The 21,729-nt window shown below is 43.0% G+C and overlaps 1 protein-coding gene across 1 annotated transcript in view; it reads left to right on the top strand.

Moving 5' to 3' along the window:
• The window catches only part of NDUFS4 (NADH:ubiquinone oxidoreductase subunit S4), a 138,010-nt gene that overhangs the window by 48,188 nt on the left and 68,093 nt on the right, over positions 1–21,729 (top strand). Inside the window, exon 2 of the mRNA XM_088469487.1 lies at positions 4,222–4,300. Coding sequence (XP_088325613.1) covers positions 4,222–4,300 — 79 coding nt within the window. The remainder of the gene's footprint in view (positions 1–4,221; positions 4,301–21,729) is intronic.

Genomic DNA, 21,729 nt, shown 5'->3' with positions numbered 1-21,729 from the left:
GATGTTGTCTTGTAATCCCTGTCTCGCCTAAGGCTCACCTATTTTACCAAAACCTCACGTTGTGTCTAGATCAGTGATTTTCAACCTTTTTTAACTCGCGGCACACTACACAAGATTTTAAAATTGCCAAGGCACACTATCCGGCGATGCGGTGTGCGCGGACTATGAAAAAACACACTACATTAGTTCCCACAGGAACAAAACACACTACATTAGTTCCCACAGGAACAAAACACTCTACATTGGCCCCCACAAGAATAAAACAATCCCATTGGCTGGCCTAACAGAAAAAAAAACCCACATTGCTCCCCACAAAAAAAACAACCATACCACATTGCGCCCCACAGAATTGCTCCCCACAGAAAAAGAAACCTATGGCTGGCCCCACAGAAACAAAAAAACAAAACACATTGTTCCCCACTAAATAGGCAAATATATGGCTGGATAACATATGGCTGGTTCTCATTAAAAAAAATGACTTGACTGGTTCCCACGAAAAAATAAACTATGGCTGGTACCCACGAAGAAGAAAAAAATGTCTGGTCCCCACAAAACCCACATTTCTTCCCCCCTTGTCACTCACATTGCAGCAGGATCGCGTGCGGGCGGGCTTCCAGGCAGGCTGCAGAGCCTGCCTGGACAGAGCGCGGGCTGGCTGATTGGCGCAGAGCGGGCTGGAGGGCAGTGGACAACGCGGCGGGCGTGACCTGTGATGTCACGCCGCCGCATCTTTGCGGGTCACTACCCGGTCACGCCTGAGTCTCCCAGAGGAGCTCAGCGGCCCGGGATGCTGAAGTACAGTAAAATGTGCCCGGTGGCTCTGACAGCCCCGCTGCACACTTCACAACCGGCCACGGCACACTAGTGTGCCGCGGCACACCGGTTGAAAACCGCTGGTCTAGATGGTTCCTCAGTAGTTGTTTTGTCTTCACATCTAGATGGTTTAATGGTTACGACCGTGTCTCATTATTTTACAGATTTTTTGAAGTTGACATTATTATTATTATTATTGTTATTATGTCCGACTCCCCATCTCTGTGTGTTGCCGATTACTGGAGGCCTTTATTTCAATAAGATAAATGTAATAACTGATATTAGTTTGGGATGATTATTTCTCAACATGGCGCAAAATTTACTGTTCTAAAAAGAGATGAATTTACAGACATAAAGAAAAAGGAGATGGACACGATAATGTAGAATTTAGGAAGCAGTCGGTGTTTGGCTGTTTGCATGTTGACCTGAGGCTTGTGCGTAACTGACATTGCTTCCAGAGCCGGGTTGGAACTCTGCAGCCGGTGTTGCAACCGAGGACAGACACAAGGGTCTATTTACTAAGCAGTGTTAGGAGCTGATTGGCTGGCACCTTATCACTTCTCCTAACTGCCATCTTACAGGCTGTGTTTGAAAAATGACAGTTGGGAGCTGATTGGCTGGCACCTTATCACTTTTCACTCTTCACTTTTCACTTCTCATAACACTGCTTAGTAAATAGACCCCTAAGTGTGTTGCGTGCTTTTCTGTACGAAACACACAAAGTGCCTGTCCGGAAAGGCACATTGCATCCATCCCATCCATTCCCTCATACTTCATTGAGATGTGCAGTAAAACTTAGGGGTCTATGTACTAAGCCTAAAGTGACAGTTGGGAGCTGACAGCTCCCTGGTGACAGCTGTGACATAGGACCCCCTTCACCCTCTGCAGGTCGCTGGTTCGCTCCTCTCTGGTGTTCCGGGGCCAGCTGGAGTTTCCAGTGCTTGGTGATGACATCATCTCCAAGCGCTGACAGTGCACCTGTGCAGTGTGAACGACGCCAACCCGGGAGTATCCCTGGTCGGCGCTGCAGTGGGAGCGGGGTAAGTCCAGTGTCTGATTCGGCTTGGAACAGTCTTCCAAATCCTTGGTCAGACCTGTTATTTTGGTGGAAAAGCGGCATAAGTGGATACACTAGAATTCTATTATAGTTATTAGTCTGTTTCTTTATCTGTAGATTTAGTGATTCTATTTTTTTTTAAGACGTCTGGGAAGATATACATCCCATTTCCTAAGTGTAAATGGCTATAAAACGATAATTCCTATATCCTCCTTGCTTATGCTGAGTACACACTGTGCGACATATTGTTAGTACATCCGACGAACGATATATTAAATGCGTCAACTTTTGTTGTACACAAAATGTATGAAGAGTCGGTAAAGCATGCTGGACTCTTACATTTTCACCTCCTACCTGTCGGGAAGCGGCGGATTTTGCGTCGAAAATAAAGCCCAATATATCTGTGATAGTGTTCACTCTAGGACCGGCGCCGGGCTGGGTGCCACACCTAGAGAAGAGGTACATCTTGCGTGCATCAAAAAGGGGTGTGACCAAGGAAAAGGGGAGTGTCTTAAAGAGGCGTCCCTTTTCGTCACTCTTGGAGGCGTGCCCGGCACTTAGACATGCCGGGCTACCCACAAGCGCTGCTGTGTATGTGAATAGATGCCGGGTGCATACATCCGGCATCCATTCACCAGCAGTGACCGCTACACCGCTGGTTTCCCCACCCGCAGGACACTACGACCCGCAGGTGGGGACGGCACCCGCAGGCTATTTTAGCGAGGCGCCGCACCGGAACTTAGAATACTGGTGCTGGAATCCCAAGACCTGCCAGAATCCCAGCGCTGACATCCTGAAGGTAAGTGGCGGGGTATCGGGAGGGTTGCGTTAGGGTTAGGCACTAAGGGGGAGGGTTAGGGTGCATGGAGGGGGGGGAGTTTAGGTTCAGGCATCGGACAGAGGTGGAGGGTTAGGATACCTACTGACACCTGTCTGTATCCTAACCCTGTCGAGATGCCTGCGTCGGGATTTTGCCCGCCGGCATCCCGTACCCAACCCTCCACAGATATGTCGTGTTTACCTTGCAGTAAGACAGATGGAATATATTTTGGAGATATATTGTGCTCATCTGCTAGAGTGTATGGGCGACCCACGTCCGACCCATTACACTGGGCTCATGAACCACAGACGCTGACATCACAACTGACATGACATCATAAATTTAACATTTACCCATGGTCAAACACTTCCCATATGTATTTAGCTCTGAGAAGAAGCAGACATTTGATCTTGGAGTGTATCATTGAATATTAATGCACAGCTGATATTAATCTGTTTTGCAAATGCGGAATTTTTATGTATTTACTTTAATTATTTAATTTTTAACCACCTGCTTTTCTTCTGTTATTTGTCTGTTGATTGTTTCCTATTGCAATGATAAATAAGAACTCTGTACACTGTATGCATGTTGCTGAGGTAGGCTACTAGTGGCTCTTCAGTTGTGGACGAACTACAAGAACTAGTTTGACCTGCCATACAGGGACTTGTAGTATCACTGCTGGAAAAGTACTGGTTGCCTAAGCCTGCTGTAATTACATTTGAATTTAAAAAAAAAAAAAAATGTTCTGTACAGAAACTTTTTTTATTTTAATTTCTAATTTGGCTAATGCAACTTCTTCATTCGTTTTGGTTTTTAAATACTTATTGTAATCCGGATGTCAGACCTCAGATGACGTCTCTGCATTGAGTTGGAAAGTTTTTCCCGTACACTGAGTTTATTACAAGCCTCGGGAAAACGCGCGGATGCCCAGTGATTCATCCATTTAGTGTTCACTCGAACAGCGTAATAATTTTGTTTCTTATTATAAAAAAAAAGAAAATTAAGAACCACACCTTCCCAAATCCAACTTCAGCTTATTTTCCGATAAAGCAGAGTCCTGTTCTGCAGTGACTGTCTCAAGCCATGCAGTTAATACAATTGAACAAAATACTGTTGTTGCCTTTTTCTTCTTCTTCACCTCTGATGCCATCGATTTCGGGTCCAGAGTTTCAATCTGCTTATTGCAGCTTTGTGTTCCTCTGTCTGTTCGTGACAAACCCTCTACTGTACATTCATATAGAGCAGTTTTTGCCACTGGCGGTCTCTGTGACGGGGAGCCTGTAGCAGACATAAAGTGCAGCCTGTTGTAAGCTAAGTGGGATCCTGCCAAGAGCTCAGCAGACAGAACTACTGTAATCGGGGAGAAAGAGAAAAAAATAAAAAAAAATTGTGCCAGTCTCTCTACCGTTTTTTTTTTCACTAGACAGATATTGTTAAAGTAACTTGTTTACGTAAGATTTGTCTGACTTTTTTTTATTTTCTCATTACATGAATCATTTTTTTTTTTTTAACTTCAAGTCTTGCACTGCAGGTCATTGAACACTTCCACATGGAGGCTGGCACAGGACCAAACCCAAGACATGCAACTCATCACCGTAAATGAAAAATTGGTAAGTTTTTTTTACTTTTTTCCAGCTGCGTACTCTTTGCATGGTTCCTGGAGGGGGGGACTCTTTCTGCGCGATAGGTGACCAATATGCTTCTAGGAAACTGAGGTATGAGGTGCAATGCTGGACAACCAACCAAAAAAAAAAAGTTCAGTGACATTGGGAAAATGCATTAAATAGCTTGCAAAGAGTTAAGTTTAAGAACAGCACAAATAGGCATGCTAATTTTGTTTACTCCGTGGTCATCCAACTGTAGCAGATTTTGAATTGAATTGGACAAAGATGACTTTAATCTTGTTTTTATTTATTTTTCATGATTATGCCATCTTCTATGTCTAAGTCATCTGTTAAGGGTTTCTGTTGCCAAACTGAAAAGGGGACTGTTCTGTTAACCACAGTCCCCGCCAACATTTGAACAGAAAATTAAGCCCTTCCACAAACCACCCAACCACGCACTGATTTCGCAAGCCAGTTTTTTGCGGAAGGTATACCCTGACTCATTAAGGCTGCTCTCCTTTGTAGGGTTTGAACGTAGGGATAGTGCCATTCTAACATGAGGTATTGAGAAGCTTGTCCCAACTCTGACCCAGCTTATACAACCTTCTAGTGCTTCAATTACTACAAGTCTGGTCGTATCTTACCGGCCTGTGTCGTATCTTACCAGTCTCTGGTGGGCAAAACCAACGTGTATAACTCTGTTTGCACCGTCTGATTGTCTCGCTATCAGATGCCTCAAAATACCGGTTTTAGCATAGGGTAAAAATGTATGCTATTCTGTGCAATGGCTTATTGTGATTTAAACATCGTTTTCTAAAAGAGCAAGGGAATGGCGAATAAATAAAAAAGTTTCACCTTGTTGTCACTTAGCACCTATAGGCTTCCTCCTCGTGGATATCGGTTCAGTCCGCAGATTGGCTGCATCCACAGTTTATGACTGGGATCCCTCTAGTTCTCAAATATTGCATGCAACTATGGAAATTACATATGGAATAAGTTTATGATGTAATGAGAGATCCACGAGTTGTCGAACACGCCAGGTGATTTCCGGGGCAGCTGGAGGAGTCCCAATCAGCAAGGCCGGAAAAGGCATCGGCGCATTTTAAAACCGCTTATACCCCTTTCACACTTGCATCTAAATCCCGGGTTTTTGCACATGAACGCGCATCACCTGGGATTTAGGGAAGTGTGAATGTAAACAACCCGGGACTTAGTCCCGGGTCCCCGTCCCCTGCTCTTTACCAGAGTCGGCATTTCCCAGCTCTCATATCTGAAAGGGGTATTAGTGGGAACACTATAAAAGTATTTTTGCAGACCCGTCCTAAATAGCTAATTCCACCGCTTGGATTTTGCTGGGGACAACTTCGTCCGGCAAGCCAATATTTTGTAAGTACATCACAACACACATTTGTTATCTTAGCCTGTAACTATCAAAATCCACATTGATTCTGCTGTGCAAATTCCATATTCTTCCCATAAAAATGAGTTTTTGTACAAAAAAAAAAGATACTTGAAACCGCATTTTTGCCTCGTGCCCACAGACTACGCGTTCTGACCTACAACAATCTGTGTATTGTTCCATTTAGCAAAGTTTTTTTTTTTTTTCATATAGAAGTTGTGTACAATTGTTAGCAATGTCACCCAAAAATGTGCATTTTAGAGGTGAAAACCTCTTCCCCCTGCCTTCCCCTGACTAGAACTGTGGATTCCCATGTGTGTGTGTATCTATACAGTATGTGCATATGTGTGTATATATATATAATATAATGTGTGTGTGTGTGTGTGTGTGTATATATATATATATATATATATATATATATATATATTGCGCCAGTTGTTACTACATGGATGAGTTTATTATTATTACATTTAGACAAGGGTATGATACATGGTTGTGCCACAACCGTCAGCCATTGACATGCTATAGTGAAATACTTATACATATGGTCACAGTCAGCTGACTTCCTACTCCGTGTCCTGAGATTACTGGACCTTGTACTATCAGAGCTTTGCACATCTACACTCTCTTCTACTGGGGAGCCACCAATCTGAAGGAAAAATATAACAAACCATCTAAAGAGGCAGGCAAAGAACTTACCCATAGCAACCAATCAGCTTGTGACTACCATTTTATAGACTGTGCTTGATAAATCGATCACTTGAAGCTCATTGGTTGTTCCTAGTGCCTAACCCTAAAACTCCCCTCCCGCAGCCTAACTCTCCTCCTAGTGCCTAGCCCCAACCCTCCCCTCCCGCAGCCTAACTCTCCTCCTAGTGCCTAACCCTAATATTTAATGTCGGGATAGCAGCAGCCGGGATCCTAACTCCTGTTGGGATTCCGGCATCAGGAATCTGAGTGCCGGCATTGTGTGCGCCGTAATGCCGACTACATTCCTCCCTATATTTCTGTGTGGAATCAGCAAGTTAACATCTCAGCCCACACTCCAGTATGCGCCTCACTGTAATTAGCATATGCTGCAAATAGCAGTTCAACCAGAAAACAATAATTTCCTAATGGGACAGATATGAGATGGATAGATGGAGCAAATATAAATATATTTTCCTTGAGAAGGAAAGCCTGGTGCACACCAATATGCTCTGACCAACTTGCACATACCTTCTTTTCCCAGGTGAGTCAGACCATGCGCTGCCTCAGCAAAGCTTTGGTAGTATGCCCCGGGAGCAACATGCCTACCTTGTCCATCTCTCCAGAGTCCAGAGGACTCCTGACCACATCCCTTCGATCTCCAGCACGCCTTTTCCTGTAGGGAACACAAATCTTGCATTTCAATTAATTTCTGTGTATCTATTGTCTGGAAGACCATCACTTTGTTAGTTGTTATATTTATGTGTAACCCTGCTGCCCATTTGGCAGCTTCATCTGCTCTGTTATTGCCCATTGACACTGGGTCTTCCTCGCATTTGTGGGCTTTGCATTTAATGACAGCTACTACTTTTGGTAACTGAATTGCTGTCAAAAGTCCTTTTATGTGTTGTGAATGTGCTACTGGTGTGCCTGCTGCTGTCATAAAGTTCCTAAGACGTCAAAGAGCCCCAAAATCATGTACTACCCCGAAGGCGTACCTAGAGAGTGTATATGTTAGCTGATTTACCTTCTGCCAACTCACATGCTCTCCTTAATGCCACCAGTTCAGCCACCTGGGCTGAGTGAGGTGGACCAAGTGGTTCAGCTTCTACAACATCCTCGTCATTTACAACAGCATAACCTGTGCATAATTCTCCTGTGTCTGTCTGTCTATGACAACTCCCATCCGTGTAAAACATCAAATCTACATCTTCTAATGGTGTGTCACGTATGTCTGGTCTTGCAGTAAAGGTCTGATTCAAATATTCCATACAATAATGTGTATCAGCATACCTGCAAAACTCACCTTCAACCAGAAACTCACCTCCTTCCACCCTTTGTGCATCTCGAGGCACATATGGTAAGTACGTTGCTGGATTTAACGTATTGCTCCTTTTAATTGTAATATTTGCAGGTGCCATCAGAGCTAGTTCCCATTTTGTGAACCTTGCTGAAGAGACTTGTCTGGTTTGGGCAGAATTTAACAAGCGGATACTGCATGCGGTGTATAGACAGTTGTATCATGCCCTAATACTACGTCCTCGCTCTTATTTACCAGAAGAGCAGTTGCAGCTACACTTCTTCAACACGCCGGGAGTGATCTTTCCACAGTGTCCAATTGTGCACAGTAGTATGCTACAGGTCTGCTAGCATCACCATGTCTGTGTGAGGACACCTGCTGCGCAGCCATCAGCTTCCGTACAATATAACTCAAAGGGTTTTTCATAATCTGGTATACCCAATTCAGGTGCTTTTGTCAGACTATCCTTAAGGTTAAGGAAAGCCTGCTGTGTTTCCTCAGTGTGTGTGACACAGTCGGGTTTTGAGGAAGAAACTAAGTCCTGCAATGGTAATGCCAAAATAGAAAAACCTGGGATCCACGTCCTGCAGTATCCACACATGCCCTAGAAGGTACGGATTTGCTGCTGGTTTTGAGGCAGTGTCATGGTCTGTATGGCCTGAATTCTGTCCGTTGTCAAGTGTCTTAGCCCCTGGGTTAGACCGTGTCCCAAGTATTTGACCTTAGTCTGGCATGGCTGTAATTTGACCTTTGCAACCTTGTGTCCTGTTTGTGAAAGATGAAGCAACAACAGTTTAGTATCATTTAAACATGACATAAACGAATCAGAGCACAACAACAAATCATCTACATATTGAATGAGGACAGACCCATTTTTTTTGGTTGAAAAGATTGCAAACAGACGTGTAAGGCCTGGGAGGAAATACTGGGGCTATCTATGAAGCCCTGGGGCGATCGTGTCCATGTATATTGTACCCCTCTGTAGGAGAATGCAAATGGATATTGACAGTTAGGGAGAAGAGCAGAGACTACAGGTATGACCTGACCCCTAGCACTGACTATCACCCTCCAGCAGAGCGTTTGCTGTCACTGTGTGCGGGTAACTGTTGGAAATTTCCTGCATCTTGCGAGTGCCTTCTCTGAGTGTATCTATGTGTTCCCTTCTTAGGTGGCCCCTAATTTCTCAATTTACAGTCCCTTCTTATGTGTACCTCTTTGTTACAATTAAAACACCTTCGTGGTTTTTATGTATTGTAAGTTTGTGTCCGTGTATTTGGTTTCTGTAGAGCCTGAATGCTCACTGCCATTAACTTCTCACTCTGTACCTCTTTCTTCCTGGAAATGTTCTTATCATGTTCTATGGCAGATTCCCTAAGTGCAGCTACAGTAATTCCTCTCCAGTTAGGTAGAGAGGTTTGCACCCTGGTCTTTAGATTATCTTTGAGAGCATCCATTAGTACCGTAACAGCTACCTCTCTGTGGTGTTCAACATTTTTTATATCTGCTATCCCTGCATACTGGGTTAACGCTAGCAGCGCTCTGTTGAAATAATCTGCTGCAGATTAACTATCTTTATGTTTAATAGTGAAGATTTTACTCCAGTTCACTACCACTGGAAAATATATGGCCAACTGCGTGATTATTTGCTTTATATTTACCTGATAATCTTTATTAGTTGGCTCATGAGCATTACCTAAATCTTTAACGAATTTCTGGCATTTGGGATCTGGGAATCTGACATAATTGAATGCAATTCTGCTCTCGTCCATGGACAATGCATTGCTACATTCTTATGGAAACTACACCATCTTTATCCGGTTTTCCATTGGGAACTGCTATTGTACGGACAGGATGAATACCTACCACATCACTATGTTCAGGATTAATAATTGGACTTATTGTTTCGGAACTATGGATGTTACCTCTACTACCACGGTCTCCACTAGTCTCACCAATTTCAACCGCTGCCCCTGCTGGTTGGATCGCTCCCTTTCCTTGTCTCTGTGGAACATCTAGCATATGAACAGCATGTGCAATGGCTGAAATTACAGTGGGTTCATCATCTTCTACAACAACATTTGCCTTAAGGTGACTTAAAACAGGGTATAAGTAACTTGTTACGATTTTTTTTATTTTTGGTATCTGCTGTACTTCCACCTGCGGCCACATAGGGCGGCGGAGCTTTATGCGCGGTAACGCTACCTTGCAGCGTGGGTACGCTTCCCTGCGACGTGAGTACGTTATTTTGCCATGTGTTCCCCTCGTGCAGCCACAGCTTTAAACAGTCATTGTATTTTACTCTTTTCTTCAATGATTTGACTAAACATATGTTATCTCTAACGGTACTTAACACCTCCAAATCGAAGCTGCCAACCTTGGGAAATGGTCTCCTACATCCTGTGGTCATCTTGACCCGTATGTCGCAGTACACAGTAGCGTCCGCGCCATACTTCATATTCATTATATACCTTGCCGATCCAATCGGCCCATCCATGAGCAGCTCTTCCTCGACCATCCCTAGCGATTGCTTAGCACCCATCTGGGACAGCGCTTTCGCTTCTTTCACTAGGGACTTCGACAGTGGACGAATTCACAAGCTGCGTCCACTCACTTCCTCCCTCTGTGCGAAACCGACCGCTTAGGCATGATTGTCAGCTTACACAATGAGGAGCAGAATATAGCCTATGCAATTATTCTGCCTTCCGGACAAATTACACAAGCTTTGTCTCTCAGCTTCCCACTTTGAGTATTTACTCCCACACAACCCTAAGTCACAATCACAATTTTATACGCAACTATGCAGTGTGTACGCAACCGTGCAGTCCAATCGCATTGCCTATAGATACTAACTACCAATAAGCTTTGCGATTACTATTGGGTGTGTCTGCCGAAAACCCCTAAGTTTTTGCCGAAAACAGAAATCCCTATTTTCGCTGCCAGTATACCTGCTGTGCATACCTACTCGGGTCTCTCCTGTCTCATTCCAACAGTGCCAGAAAAAACTTTTTCTTTTCACATCACGAGCACACGTTCACATATCCCACCTTTGTTTTCTGCGCAGAAAAATTGCTTTCCCAAGTGACAATACCTATTCAGAGGTTTTAACAAGTAATCACGCTATAAATACAACAAGACTATCTATCAAAACGATTGTTTAAAAATATGACAGCAATACAGGGAAGACTCATACAGTATGTGCGAATCGCCTATTGCAGCGCAAAAATTACAATAAAAGAAACTGACTTTTCTCTCTCGTCCCTGGATTCTAATCAGCGCTCCTTAGATTACACAAAAACGGATATTCGGTTTCAAAACAAAGTGCTAAACAGGCTTTGAACAGATTGCGTTCTTACCCATGTATGACACGTCCACCCTTTGTTGAGGAACCAAAATCCGTACGCTTTACGTAATTTAGCGCTGCAAGTCGCTTAAGAAAGAATTGCTTTCCAGTCCAATCGTGTGGTTCCAAAGCACAAAAAGTAATTTATGTAAAAAGGGGTAACATGATGTAAGATTTAACAATTAGAGTAAAAAGCAATTCAAATAGTACAGCCCGATACATACACGTGGTCCCAGTATACAGTCATCAATCCAGACGTCTGCGGTCGCTAGAAGATGTCTGTACACTGAGGTCAGGACACCGCTTATATACCTTACAGGTTTCAGAGTTAACAATGGGACATATTGACAGGTTCTCATTGGTTTTTGCTTCTGGACAATCTGGTCATTGGTCAGTTCATATGGTGTCATCAGGGGTATGGCTCAGTCTTCCAACGGTCACATTGTGTAGCTTCCCGCCGAACAACTTGTTAAAACTGGCTATAACACTGCATACTAGTAATAACATTCTATTCAATTCCCTATCATCTATAACTAGCGGACGCATGGTGCGACTTCTTTACCGATAGAAACGGATGTCTGCAAATAGACAGGAATTTAGTATGATACCAAACATGACATGTCCACTGTATTCTGAACCTTAGATCTCTTTTAAGTACATCTTACACCATAATTATTAGCTAACAAATACCTTTAATAACTCTATTTATTAACTATAATGTGTGGGAACCATTTTATATGTATGCGTTTGCATATGTGCGTCTCTGTATTGAAATAGCAAATATGTGTCTGTATGTATGGGAATACGCATATGAGCGTCTGTGTACGTATGTGAATATACATACGAACGTCTGTGTGTATGTGTATATATATAATATGTGTGTATGTATGTGTGTATATATTTAATATATATATATATGTGTGTGTGTGCGTCAGTGTAGGTGTATTGTGGATTCGCATTTTAACGCATCGGATTGCACCAATGCAAGGTAGCGTCCTAGTAACATGTCAGTAGACTATAGACTACTATATCGTCAGATAATTGTAAAGCGATTATATCCAATTATTTGACTTTGACAGTTTCCTAACCTTCCCTCCCTGCACTCTAATACCTGACCTCCCCCTAGTGCCTAAACCTAACCCTCCCCTTAACCCCAATCCTTACCGCCTTGATTCCGGCACTGGCATTCTAATCGCCGGCTTCCCGACCGTCAGGATTTCAACTACCTGCCCTTATGGGTGACCCTGCTCCTGCTGACTGACATCTAGCATGCCTCTATTCATTTCTTCACATCGTTCCATTTTCCCTGTCACATGCAGCCTCATCCTCAGTAAAGTAATCACACAGGTGGATAGGTTATTGCCTTCCATAAGAGCATGACTTGCCTCCTGTAATACTATGTGCTACTGTTAACATTTTAGTTCTCCCGACTGCAGATTGTTCTAGGCCCATCCACGTCATCCTCTGACTGTCTGCTCGTAACTAATATTTGAGGCATGAAAATAATTAGGTGTCCCTAAGTAAGACGCAGCCAGAAAATGAAAAGAAAAACTGATATTAAACAGGCTTGTTTGGACAATCGTATAACATGTTGTGTCCAGGACCTTCATTTTGCTTACAAGCTTCTTTCCTCAGGAGTTGCTGATTAGAGGACAGATCTCGCTGTTAAGTTGGAGTTGACAATTTGTTAACACATGGTTGGATCAAGGTTTCTGAGGCTTCACGCACCCTTTTCTTTTGAGGTGTGAAGTCTGTGGAAGAAAACAGTATTTCCGCTGCTTTCATTTAGCGCAGCCTTTCTGATTGTGACAGTTGGAATACAATTAGAAAAAAATAGATGGCATTCCTGTTGTAATTAGTAGCAGATTAGAATTTTGGCAAGTCTCTTACAGCGCTCTGCTATGTGTGGTCTGTTATTTCATATGCAACCTGATATTTCTGCTTGTTTTAGTCCAAGCACAAAATGTGGCGCTGCTTCCAGCTTTCCTGCTAATGGCTCATAGAAATGCATGTTTTGTCATTGAGCTTGGAAACCGTAATCCTCGTGCCAATTTATTTGTTGCGATTTAGACAAGCTAAGCTCATCTTAATCGTGTATAGAGAACACAACTTACATTCAGGTACCTCCATAAACTTTTAAGGTACAGTAGGAAAGCCAATGTCTCTTGGAAAGTGAGAATCGGATGCAGTATGCATTGTGGGCCTGATCAGAAATGGCCAGTGTTTTACGCAGTTGAGCAATTATCGGTGGCCTGTGCATGCACCGGAGTCTCACTGTGCATGCGCCACGCTTCATTACCATCGATGGTTGCAGCGAGGATTTAAGCAGTAGTGTGATTGACACGGGTTGTGTTTGAGAAGTAATGGCTGGAGTGACAGGTCAAACGCAAGTGTGTCGTGACCGTTTTGGGGCGGATCTTGGACTGCGATTGCAATCACGTACGCAGATAATATGGCTCCGCCGTGTCTGTTCCGGCCATAGGGTTACTCAGTGTGCAACGCGTTACTCCACTCCGCTGGGCTCTGAGTGTGCACGGTGTCATTGGTCCCAAGTTGTCCAGAATTGGCTCGAGGAGCATTCTGGAGAATAGTGGGGAGGTCCATTCGAACCCAAGATCCTACAACTACAAACATCAGGGAGCTGTTAGAAACTATCCAAATGGCATAGATCAACATCTCTCCAGAGGTCTTCCGTTCACTTGTGGAATCTATGCCACGTCAAATTGCTGCACCTCTCTGGGTTAGAGGGTGTCCTACACGATACTATGACTTTTGGCATTGTATTATTCCTACTGTAGTTTTCCATTGAGTTTTTTACTTTATTATTGTTACAAATTTTTTTTTATATACCTAAGCAATTATGCAAATTAATTCTGCTATTAATAATACCATTTATCTACTACACAATTTTTTTTTTATTTTAGTTGTTTGATTCCTCATAATGCTTTTTTTTTTTTTTTTTACTATTCAATGATGTCCTTTTCCTTTAGTACAGGGTGTGCTTACATAGCCTGAGCCAGATATGTTAGTTGATGTCATGTGTAGTTCCTTGACTGGGCAGGATTTTGGAACACACTTTCTGATAGGTTTTATGAATAAACTCTGCTGGAGGAAGCCTGTATCGATAGGTCTTGCTTATGCAGTTCTTAGCACAGCATCCAGTCCGTCACCTTATTCTATACTTCCTTTTTTATTTCGGCCTTGTAATAGAATTTTTAAATATCAAAGCAACTACTAATGGCAGTAGCACACACATTTATGTCTTGCAGCTGAAATGGAGTTGCAGCTCAAGCCTCAGCAGTGGAGTGTGCAACGCGTTACTCCACTCCGCTGGGCCCTGAGTGTGCAATGCGTTACTCCACTCTGATGGGCCCTGAGTGTGCAATGCGTTACTCCACTCTGATGGGCCCTGAGTGTGCAATGCGTTACTCCACTCCGCTGGGCCTTGAGTGTGCAATGCGTTACTCCACTCCGCTGGGCCCTGAGTGTGCAACGCGTTACTCCACTCCGCTGGGCCCTGAGTGTGCAATGCGTTACTCCACTCTGATGGGCCCTGAGTGTGCAATGCGTTACTCCACTCTGATGGGCCCTGAGTGTGCAATGCGTTACTCCACTCCGCTGGGCCCTGAGTGTGCAATGCGTTACTCCACTCCGCTGGGCCCTGAGTGTGCAATGCGTTACTCCACTCCGCTGGGCCTTGAGTGTGCAATGCGTTACTCCACTCCGCTGGGCCCTGAGTGTGCAATGCGTTACTCCACTCCGCTGGGCCCTGAGTGTGCAATGCGTTACTCCACTCCGCTGGGCCCTGAGTGTGCAATGCGTTACTCCACTCTGATGGGCCCTGAGTGTGCAATGCGTTACTCCACTCCGCTGGGCCCTGAGTGTGCAATGCGTTACTCCACTCCGCTGGGCCCTGCTTATTTATTCACTATTGTAGTGCTGGCCTGGATCCTCCGGGAATGTTCTATCAGGTGCAGGAAGTGGTCTTGAGCGTTGAACGCCCATTCTGTACACTGGTGAGTTTTAAAAGACCTGCCCAAAAGCATCGGCACAACTTACAAATATTTGTTCTGGCAACATGATTAAAGGAAAAACATCTCAACTTTTATTATATTTCTAATGAATACTACACAAAATAATAATAAAAAAATCTTATGATTTGCTTTTTCCTTATTTGATTACTTGGCAGATTCCTTTGCTACTGTCTTACCGTTCTCCGATAGATTGCCCGCAGTTATTATAAGTTTAGTAGAATGAACGATCTGTTGCCTCACTCTTCAGTCAAAGTTGGTTTCCACAGTGATCTTCACTAGTAAACGTGACCTAATGTTCAAATTGGTTTACTCTTCCACTATGCAGCTGCTCGGCAAATGGATTACACCAAATTACAGAAAAGATTGCAAAGCAGCAAAGGAATGTCCAATATTGCTGTCTACATGACATCCTAAGGTATATTGTCGTGTGCGCTGCTAAACAACAACATGTAAACTAAAGCTTATATCATCCCCCTTGTTGAAAGGAAATTAGAAATGAAAATTAGAAATTAGATCTCACATAGTCAACAGATGCCAAAATAAAGAATAACCACTGAAAGGACCTGGTGCAGTTGGATCTAAATTGGGCATACATTGCTCAAAAGGAGTGTGCACGGTGTGTCCTCCCTGCAGAGTTGTACCCATCTCCAGATGTGATTGCGTGTGCAACTGGCGAACTACTCATCCTCATCAGTGAGCACTTGCCTTATACTAGGTGTAAACAAGACTCCACCAGACAGGAATACTTTGCATGAACAGCCTGCTCAGTGAGAGTGTGTGCCATTAAAACTCAGGCCCTGATTCAGAGCCGGACGCTCAGTGAGAGTGTGCCATTAAAATTCAGTTTCACCTTATTGGTTGTAAGTGTAGATGCAAACAAAATGTGTACGACTTGTACTCCCCCCCCCCCCCCCCCCCCATTATAAAAAAAAAAATGTTTAAGTCCTTTTAAAGACCTCTTTGACAGTTAAAGTGATAGGGACAGCATGTATCAATTATGGGGCTCATGCTAATTTGTATTAGATTTGAATTAAAAAAGAAAATAATAATGTTTGAGCTGCTGATGGTTACTGTGCTTGATATGCTGACATATTAGGGCTGATTGAAAAGTAATGAGACTGATTTTTTTTTTTTTTTTCATTCAGTATCAGATGACTCCACAGGATATAAACGTTTTTATTTTTTAAAGTAACGTCCTTCACATTCAATACATTTTTTTGCAGCGTAGTTACTGTTGTGTGATATCCCTTTTTAGTGTTGCAGCTGTGGCATTTTTCACTTATCTCTTGAGAACTTCTTTCCGCGCAGTTGTTTTTTCAGGGTTGGGAATGCCCAGAAGTCACAGGGCGCTAAGTCCGGGCTATATGGAGGGTGTTCCAGTGCTGTCCCATTAATTTCAGTCGGTGCTACCAAAGCAACAGCAGCCACATGTGGTTGGGCATTGACTTAGAGCAAAAACCACTGTTTCTTCAGCAAATGTCTTTTCTTCTCCTGGCTCCACACAAATGGATTTTCAGGACGCTTGCACAGTAGTCACCATTACCTGAATGTACACGGGGAACCCAGTGCTGTAGGATCATACCGTGCGCTTCAAAAAACAGCAAAAGTATGACTTTACACGTTGAAGGAATCACACGGAATTATTTGGGCAGAGGCGAATTTTCATGTTTCCATACACTGAACTGTTTGGATTCCGGATCATAATGACAAATCCGTGATTCGTCACAATCAGTGTCAGGAAATCTGGTATCCTCACCAACATTTGAACTTGTTGTCGCATCTGCTCTTCTGTGAGATTTCTGGGTACCCACCTGGCACACACGCGATGCATTTTCAGTTCCTTTGTCACAATAAGATGAACCCGTTGGAATCAAATGACTCCGAAAGTTTGTGTAAAGTTACCTTCTGTCATTTTGCAACATCTCTGCAGCTTTGGCAATGTTGACATCTGTAACTGCAGCGGATGGTCTCCCAGAACGTGCTTAGTCAGTTACGCGGGTATTACCCTCTCCACCATATGACTGCCGTAACATTTCATGAGTTTCATTTCCGCTTTTTCCAAGTTTAACACAAAATTCAATCTCGCATCTGACGTAATATCACGGACACGTCTTCCACGTCCACCAAAAGGAAACATACGAAGATCTTCCACTCGCTGTGACCAAACAAAGACGACTACGGCAGTCCAAACGCAGGTTCTGAAACATCAATGTCTGAGCTTCAAAATAACCAGCATAGCGCTGCCCTGTCTACCTATGGGACAGAAAAACAGAAGCAGTCTCATTACTTTTCAATCAGCCCTCGTACATAAGGTATTGCTCACAGACCCCAGTAGGACAATGCAACTTGTGAACATGACAATTGTGTATGTATATATACACAATTAGGTCCATATATATTTGGACACTGACACAATGTTCATAATTTTGGCTTAGTATGCCACCACAATGGATTTGAAACTATACAATAGAGATGCAATTAAAATGCAGACTTTCAGCTTTAATTCAAAGGGTTCTATAAAAATATGGAATGGAAAGTTTAGGAATTGCAGCCATTTTCATATGTAATTGGACAAATTAACATAACCGGAAATAAAATGTTAATTTTTACTACTTTGTTGAGAATCCTTTTGCAGACAATGACTGCCTGGAGTAAACAAAAAAAAATAAAATTTATAAAATCATGTTGGATAAGTTTTAAATAGATGTTATTGATCTAATTAAATCATTAAAACATACAGTATATAACAACCCTGAGTGGTTTTTGAAGAAATATTAGCCAGTTAAGGAAAATATCTATATATTCAGATGTATGAAATGTGGGAAAGTCGAAGACCAAGATGATAGGTCTGCAAGGAGGATATAATAAGCATTTTTCAATTTTGGAGAGATAATAGAAAACTAAATTAATGGGGAATACATTTTGACTTGTGAAACCTTCATTTAAGAGCTTTTTTAAATCAAACATTTATCTATGTGGTCTTTATTTAATAGAATATATATTTATGTTTCACTCATACCACTTTCAGACCAAAGCCGGGGCTTCGACCATGCATTTTTCCGGACATGGTTTGGAACCTGGTCACAGCTTCAAAACCCCTTTCACACGGAACCTGTGTCAGCCCTGCCAAATGTGAGTGTCATTAGAAGTGGACGTTTTGTTACAGGCTCACAAACATGAGTCATGGAAAGTGGGTGTCAGCGCTCCTGAACAGCTAATGAGAGACTCTTACTGTAACCCGGATTGAATAACCCAGGTCGCACCCTTTCATACCCCGTTTCCACCAATTTTTTAATCCAGGTTATTGCCTGGGGCAACCTGGATTGAGGTTTGGTGTAAAAGGGTCTGAAAACAAATTCCTGGGTCGAGCTATCCGGGAATCCAACCCTGGTGATCTGACCCGGGTAATGTTAAAAGTTGCTGATTGGAGCTAGAAGGTGCACTCAGACATGTCCTCTCCAAGTGCCCCTCAGAGTTAACAACATGGCTACATGTACGGATACAGAGGTGAAGGAGCTGCTAGAAATAAGGGGAGAGGAGGAGATAAAAAAATCCAAATGACAGAAACTCCGGGCTACATAGTGGTAATGCTTAATCCATGATTGATGCAATTCAGTGAGCAGTCACCACCCACTCTTTATGACCTCATCTTTGTGAGCCTTAAGTCATTCATTTCTAATGACACACAAGTTTTGCAGGGAAGACACGGGTTCAGTGTGGACGGGGCCAAGCCAGGTCCAAGGTGCAGTGTGAAAGATCGTTAAAACTTAGGACCTGATTCAGACCCGCTCGCTAGGATGCGAACGCTCGTAGCTGGCTGATATTTGCAATCTGTGCATGCATCGCAATGCGCGTGCGCAAACCACTCCGAAAGATCGGGAAGCGTTCGCACCACCAGCATAGACATAGACAGCCCAACTGAATGAGTGACAGGAGAAGCCGTTTGTGGGTGCTAACAGGGACAGGCCACTAGAAATGGGGGAGTGGAGGTGCAAACGCAGGCGTGCCTGAGTGTCTCAACGCCGTTTCAATGGCGTGCATAATTAAGAGGCAGTGTCATAGTTATCGATGTACCAATGGTTTCATGCACTTCCAGGAGATGACGTGTGCAAGTGGGCGTCTTATGAATGGTTAGTGGTCATCTGCATACATAAAGTGATCGCATGCCAAGACATAGTGGGTTGTGCTAATGCCTTGCCATTCGATCGCCTGCCTTGCTCGGCGTGCGCTGGATTTGCATATGCAGGGTGCGAGCGAATGCATCTAGCGAGCGGGTCTGAATGAGCTTCTTAGTTCGAAAACCTGGGTTGGACCCAGCATGATGTAAAAGGGGGTATCAGCCTGCAGCAGTTAACCCGGGTAGGACCCGGAAATAACCCTGGAAGCGACCAGGGTCAAGACCCCGGCAATTTGGACCCGGGTAGATCCTTTCACACAGAGAGAGGACCTGAGTTGATCCAACAATATCCATGGTCAGAAGCTTGGTCTGAAAGGGTTATACTCATAAGTAAGTTACAAGTTGAGTCTCCCATATCCAAATATTTTGAAATGTGGAATGTTCTGAAATACGGATTTTTTTGAGTGTGACTGAAAAAGTGACACCTTTTGCTTTCTGATGGTTCAATGTACATAAACTGTTAAATGCACAACAGTAGAAATATTGTATACAATTATATTCAGGCTGTGTGTACATAAATGCATTCTGTGTTTAGACTTTGGTCCCCATCCCTAAAATATCTCATTATGGTATGCAAATATTCCAAAATACAGAAATATCCAATATTCAAAATACCTCTGGTCCCAAGCATTTTGGATATGGGAGACTCAACCTTTTTTGTTTTTTGTTTTTAAGCTTCCTTTTATATTATCTTCTGTTTTCAGGATAAGTATCTCTTTATCTTTTTAGGTACTTTTTTTTTTTTATTTTCCTGATTTTCTATAAAATCCTTAGTGACCTATAAGGATTACACTTTTTTATGAAATTTACCTTTGTTGCATTTATTCCTTTTTTCTAATATTTTTTATTATTTTAAAGAATATGTAAGTGGCTTCTCTCAGATTGCAATAAAGAATTGTATAACGTTATTTTCTTGCTATTTCTAGAATCTAAAATTGTCTTTACCTTTATGGTAGATGATCTTTCTGAAAAAACAGTAAACAGCGGTGTGTACAACCTAGTGTCTACATTAAAAATGAAAAATTGAATGCAATACAAAAATTGTGCAAGAAATAAAAAATGTTAAATAATCATGAAAGATACTTGAATAAAAATACAAGTTTAATAATATGAAACAGACATCATTGGCCAGTGTATATATACATATCAAAAAATGTCTAAAAAGACTAAATATCAAAAAAGAGCCAATAAACACTGTAATAAATGATAACTAGTAACATTTAAATCTGGATCACCATATACACCTAATGTAGCAGCTGTGTGGTTATAGGTGCTAAATGTAAGGCCAGAGATTGTTATGGCTCCATGCATACAAGCCTGAAATCTGTTTAAGTTCCACAATAGAAAGTAAGGTGACTTTCAAAGAAATTGTCTTTTCTGGGTAGATGATATATATTGAAAGCATAATTCTCAGACTGTGTCCTGCTGACCACTGATGACCACTGTCCAGAAATGTGTTTTTAGGAATTTAGAACAATTTTCCACTAGCAATTTCAGTGCAGGTTTTATGGAGTTAATGTCCCACAGTGAGTGTAATGCTGCCCATCCACTAGGCGATTAAACCTAGCGATGGAGCGATAACGACGGTCGTTATCATTCCATCGTTTGGTAATCGCCTGCAAATCGGGCAGTAAAAGGTTAAAATCAACCAGCGATGCACGCGCCAGCTGGTCGTTTTTAACATCAATTATAGCCCAAACATGATCATTTATCGCCCTAACATGCCATGTTCGGGGATGATTGATCTGCATACACTGAACGTTCAGTGTATGCACTTCACCCCGCGGGAGACAACGGCGTCGTAATCGTGCCGTCGTCCCCGCTCGTGTAATGCATGGGCAGCTTTATGTGTGCAATGTGTCCTCACTCACCAACGCACCTCATGCTCCATCTGTCTCATAGTCAGGTCTGCGATTCATACCTAATAATAGAGACAACGTAACAGTCTGCAAACTCCGTCCGTCTCGTAACAAAAGGACGTGCACTTTTCTTGTGCTGATTTGCGGTAGATGACACACTAATCAGTCGCCAGATGACAGTGTGGTGGTCTGTCGGCTCCGTCCATCTCGTAGAAAAGGAACATGCACTTTCTTTGTGCAAGATTGCGGTTGGTGACGCACTAATGCTCTGCTGCAAAATGGCGTCCTCTGTGCTGCCGTCTACGCTATTTTGCAGGGATGGACTAGCAGGTCTGTGTTCCGTGTATCAAGCGATGAGGCAATCTCTGCTGCGGCAAATGACGCAATGGACAAACTTTTGGATGGTGTCTGCTGTGCTGCTGCCTGCGGTGTCTCGCAGCAGCGAGTTGGCAGATAGAGATGTCTCTGTGGGTCAGGCTCTGTCCAGCCCTGCTCCGTGCAGTTAGCCAAACGGCAGACTTTGACTCCTCCGCTGCGTGCGCCCTTGTAGAGGTAAGTGTCGCAAGACCAGGACTTGTGGTGGTGATCCAAAAAAAGGCATTAGAGTCCCAAATGGGATTTCCTCAGTTCATGGGGTGC

Source organism: Taudactylus pleione, unplaced genomic scaffold (genome assembly GCF_031769625.1).
Source record: "Taudactylus pleione unplaced genomic scaffold, aTauple2 ptg000092l, whole genome shotgun sequence".
NCBI lineage: Eukaryota > Metazoa > Chordata > Amphibia > Anura > Myobatrachidae > Taudactylus > Taudactylus pleione.
Note: the sequence above shows the minus strand (reverse complement) of the source record. Positions and strands in the feature narration are given on the sequence as shown.